The sequence below is a fragment of the Silene latifolia genome, chromosome 8 (genome assembly GCF_048544455.1).
Source record: "Silene latifolia isolate original U9 population chromosome 8, ASM4854445v1, whole genome shotgun sequence".
NCBI classification, from domain to species: domain Eukaryota; kingdom Viridiplantae; phylum Streptophyta; class Magnoliopsida; order Caryophyllales; family Caryophyllaceae; genus Silene; species Silene latifolia.
Genome location: NC_133533.1, coordinates 73895282 through 73900580, shown reverse-complemented (window position 1 = coordinate 73900580; position 5299 = coordinate 73895282). Strand labels below are relative to the sequence as shown.

At 44.6% G+C, this 5299-nt stretch overlaps 1 protein-coding gene across 1 annotated transcript; it reads left to right on the top strand.

Moving 5' to 3' along the window:
• Positions 1-3490: 3490 nt before the first annotated feature.
• On the top strand, positions 3491-4522 carry LOC141595366 (uncharacterized). Its single transcript, XM_074415329.1, has 2 exons — positions 3491-3877; positions 4511-4522. The coding sequence occupies exons 1-2, from the start codon at positions 3491-3493 to the stop codon at positions 4520-4522; spliced, it is 399 nt and encodes a 132-aa protein (XP_074271430.1).
• The last annotated feature ends 777 nt before the right edge of the window (positions 4523-5299 follow it).

The window sequence follows — 5299 nt, the reverse complement described above, 5'->3', positions numbered from 1 at the left end:
GAAAAGAGGAAAGCAGAAAGTGAGAGTGGCAATCAGTCGAGACATAAGAAGAACAACTATGGTCAGTCTAGAGCCTTTTCGGAAGGATCTGGGTTTTCTGGAGGATCTCGAGCATGGGGAAGGAGTGGTGGTCGGAGTGTTAGTGATAACTCCAATCTCACTTGCTTCAACTGTGAGGGAATAGGTCACAAGAGGTACGACTGTACCAGTGCCAGAGCTGGAGGAGCCTCAGGGGCGTATCAGGGAAGTTTCTCGCATGGTCCGAGTCAGAGTTTTTCTAGCAACAGGTCATCTAGGTCATAGGGTAACCGTGGAGGGCAGAACAACAATGGCGGCTTCAACCGCAACAGTGGAGGATCTTATCAGCGCCCGAACAACAGTGTGATTCAGAACTCGGCAGCTAAGCCGACTACTTCTAACATCTCGGTCCAGGGTGGAGGCTAGAAAAGCAGCGGGAAGCTCTTTATGATGGACAAACAGGAAGCTGAGAACGATGCTCATGTAGTTACCGGTACCTTTCTTGTTCATAATACACCGTCTTTTGTTTTGTTTGACTCTGGGGCAATACACTCTTTTGTATCTAGAGGCCATGCTTTGACTATGGGTTTGGGGGAGTTTGAGCTTGTAAAGGATAGTGTGTTCATTCCTTCCGGGGAGCCGGTTTCTTGTGTCAGGTTGTATAGGGATGTGTCCATGTTGGTTGGAGGGGTAGACTTACCGGTCAACTTGCTAGAGTTTCCTATGGATGGGTTTGAGGTCATCATCGGGATGGATTGGTTGGGTAAGTATGATGCTAAGATAGACTGCCGACAAAAGAAAGTATCTTTAAAGGGGCCCAAGGGTATAATAGTTTTATATAAGGGGTTTGTTGTGAGGCCTAAGTGTAAGTTCATCGCGGTAATGACCTTAAAGTCATGTTTGAGGAAGAAGTGTCCCTTGATTCTTTGCCAAGTGAGAGATCGGCGCGCGGAACAGCTGGCAGCATCTGATATACATGTGGTGGAAGAGTTTAGTGATGTCTTTCCAGATGAGATACCGGGGTTGCCACTTAAGATAGATATCGACTTCAATGTGGAGCTTAAACCGGGGACAAGTTCTATATCTAAAGCACCATACCGTATGACACCTAAAGTACTGGAAGAGTTGAAAAAACAGTTACATGATCTGTTACACACTAGGTATATCCGGCCTAGTGTGTCACCATGGGGAGCACCAGTGTTGTTTGTGAAGAAGAAAGATGGGAGCATGAGGCTATGCATCGACTATAGGGAGCCGAATCGTGTCACGGTGAAGAACAAGTATCCGTTGCCAAGGATTGATGATCTTTTTTACCAGCTGAGTGGCTTAGGGGTGTTCTCTAAGATCAATTTGAGGTCGGGTTATCACCAGTTGAGGATAACAGATGAGGATATTCCTAAGACAGCTTTCCGATCTTGTTATGGTCACTATGAGTATGTAGTGATGCCTTTTGGGTTAACGAATGCACCAACAGCTTTCATGGATCTTATGAACCGAGTTTTTAGTCCGTTCTTGGAAAAGTTTGTGGTCGTTTTCATCGATGACATCTTAGTCTACTCTAAGACTAAGGAGGAGCATGAGGAGCACCTGAGATTAGTTTTGCAGACCTTGTGAGATAATCAGTTATATGCCAAGTTATCCAAGTGCGAGTTTTCGTTAGAGGAAGTGGCTTTTATGGGGCATGTGATATCTAAAAAGGGAGTATCGGTGGATCCTAGCAAGATTGAGGCAGTGACCAAGTGGGAATCACCGAAGAATGTTGCGGAGATTCGGAGTTTCTTGGGTTTAGCTGGTTACTACAGGAGGTTCGTGAAGGACTTTTCTACGATAGCACGGCCTCTGACAGCTTTGATGAGGAAAGAGACCATTTTTCGATGGGATGAGAGTTGTGAGACGGCATTCCAGGCCTTAAAGGAGCGTTTGACCACATCTCCTATCCTAGCTTTACGCGAGGGTTGTGAGAACTTTGAAGTATACACCGATGCTTCAAAGAACGGGTTGGGATGTGTTTTGATGCAGAATGGGAAGGTTATAGCTTATGCGTCGAGGCAGCTAAAGCCGTATGAGGAGAACTATCCTACTCATGATTTGGAACTGGGTGCAGTTGTTTTTGCTCTTAAGATTTGGAGACATTACCTCTATGGGGCAACCTTTAAAGTGTTTTCAGATCATAATAGTCTGAAATATATCCACACTCAGAAAGAGCTTAACATGCGACAGAGGCAATGGATGAAGCTGATTGGGGACTATGATATGGAGATCATCTACTACGAGGGTAAGGCCAATGTTGTTGCGGATGCTTTTACTAGGAAGAGTGTTCATTCATTGTGTACATCTATGTCTTTGCTGAAGCTGAGGGATGAGATGTCCAAGATGTGGATTCATATGATTCAAAAACAGGATACCGTCGTGGATTTAACGATCAAGCCAGATTTGTATGAGGATATCAAGAGAAAGCAAGAGCATGATCCTAAGATCTAAGAATGGAAGTCAAGGGTGGAGAGTGGAACAATTTCCAGGTTTTCTATCCATACAGATGGGAGTGTTCGCTTTGATGGGAGATGGTGTGTTCCTGATGATGTAGAGTTGAGGAGTATAATCATGATAGAGGCTCATTGTACTTCTTATTCAGTTCACCCAGGAGGTGACAAGCTCTATAAGGACCTCAAGAAAACTTTTTGGTGGCCTAACATGAAGAGGGATGTGGCTGAATTCGTGGCTAGGTGTCTGACATGCCAGAGAGTTAAGGGTGAGCAGCAAAGACCACAAGGGAAGATTCAGTCACTTGAAGTACCTGAGTGGAAGTGGGAGTCGATCTCTATGGACTATTGTAGGGTTACCAAGGACAAAGCAAGGTAACAATATGATTTGGGTGATCGTCGATCGGTTAACGAAGTCAGGTCACTTTATTCCGATGAAGGACATATGGACTAAGATACAGCTAGCTTTGGGTTATAATAAACATATGGTTCAGTTACATGGTGTACCTAAGGAAATAGCGTCGGATCGAGATGCGAGGTTTATATCACGGTTTTTGTAGGAGTTGCAGGACTTGATAGGTACGACCTTAAAGATGAGTACAACGTTTCACCCTGCCACAGATGGTCAGACTGAGAGGACTATCAAGTCTTTAGAGGACATGTTGAGGGCTTCTGCCATGGAGTTCGGTAGGAGTTGGGAGGAAATGCTGGATTTGATCGAGTTCTCGTATAACAACAGCTACCACACTAGTATCGGGATGGCACCTTTCGAGGCTTTATATGGCAGGAAGTGCCGAAGTTCAGTTTGTTTGGATGACAGCGCAGAGGTAGTGGTTCTAGGGCCACAGATGGTGTAGGATATGGTTGAACAAGTTCGGCTAATTCGTCAAAAGATGAAAGTAGCTCAGGATCGCCAGAAGAGTTATGCCGACTTGCACCGCATGGACATCGAGTTCGCAGTGGGTGACAAAGTCCTTTTGAAAGTGTCACCAATGCGAGGGGTGATGAGGTTTGGAAAGAAAGATAAGTTAAGCCAGAAGTTTATCAGTCCCTATGAGATCTTGGATCGTGTAGGTGAGGTGGCTTACAGGTTAGCTTTACCACCAGCTTTGGACCGAGTACACAACGTGTTCCATGTTTCACAGCTCTGGAAGTATGTGAGTGCTCCGTCACATGTGCTTGAGGTTGAGAACATCGAGCTTGATGAATCTTTATCTTATGCCGAGGTTCCTAAAGAGATCTTAGACCGCAAAGTACAAAAGACAAGGAATGACGAGACCGTCTTACTTAAGGTGCTTTGGTATAATCATAATGTGGAAGAGGCCACATGGGAACCCGAGGAAGCTATGAGAGAGCATTCTCCCACCCTTTTTGATCAGGTATGTTTGGTTACGGGGACGTAACTGTTGTCTTTTAAGGGGGCAGGAGATAGTCGCATGTTTGTTTTTGAGTTAGTCTAAGTCGGTTTAGTGATTTTTTGTGTTGGTTTAGCTATGTTTGTTGGGGTGTTTGTTTTATGTGGTACGAGTTGTTTGGCTCTTGTTGGTCTTGTTTTGGGTGTATAGAGTGAACTTCGGGGATGCAGGTCTTTTTAAGGAGGGAAGACTATAATACTACGGTTTTCCTTAGTCTGTACTCGGTCGAATATTGGTTACTCGGCCGAGTAAGGGTGTCGTGTGTTTCTGGACAGTTCACTACCCAGGAATACAAGACCGAGTATGGGAATACTCGACCGAGTAGAGGATACTCGGCGGAGTATACTCTATACTCGACCGAGTATCCGGTCTAACGAGTGTTATTTCCGCGGTTTGATTTAGAAAGGATTAGAGTTATATAATCGTGGATTAACATTTTTTAATCATTTTCACAAAACCTAAACATGTCAACGTAACTCTAATCCTCTCCAAATCTCTCTCAAGTGCGTGGATTGTTAGCAAGTTCCTTCATCTTTCATTGAATCGTCGGTGTCGGTAAGTCCCTGATTTCATTAGTTCCATTGATTAATGTTTTAGGGTTTGCCTTGATTTGTGAATTGGGGGAAAAGGGTTTGCATATGGTAATTGGAGAGTATGTGATTGTTGTTAGGTGAGGACTTCGTAGAAGAGCCGTTCTAGATTACTTTGCTTGTGTCTCATTGCAGTTGTGCTAAGGTAGGGTTTCCCTACTCGGTTTACTGTTAAATTGTTATAAGATTGTGTGGTAATTGTTGTACGATTGATTATCTACTAATCGTTGTTGGTGTATTGGAGTTGGTGTTGGTATTGTGACGGTTGATGATGATGTTCGCGAGGTGCCTTCTCGCCTGAGTGGAGTCACCAGCGGGAGTGGCTTCATGCCCTATTTTCTCCCTCTGTGGAACCCGCCACAGAAGTGGATGTGCACATTAATGAATAGGGTTATCGCTCGTTGATGAGCGGGGCTTAGGTGGGTATTGGCTGCGGCCCCCCACTGGCGGTGAGGATTACCTGTTGCGATGCGTAATCTGGCAGAGCTACACACTTTGGTGTGTAGTCGGTTACTATGTGAGATCGGGATTGGAGGTGGATGATGATCAGCTGGTTGCCTTTTTGTACTTGTCTTATTTTGATTATACAGTAACTGACCTCTTTGTTGTTTTGTAAAAATTCTGTGGTGATCCATTCGGGGATGGTGAGCAGATTGTGATAGGTGATGATGTTCACTAGCTATGGGGCCATCGTGGGGAGTCATCACTCGAGTCTAGCTTCCGCTGTCAAGAGATTTACCATTCAGTCTTATTGTTGAACTTTCATAGTAGTACTTTAGTTTTTTGATTTGGATCA

Coding starts and splice junctions, on each gene's coding strand:
- LOC141595366 (XM_074415329.1), top strand. CDS start 3,491: ATGCGAGGGGTGATGAGGTTTGGAAAGAAAGATAAGTTAAGCCAGAAG.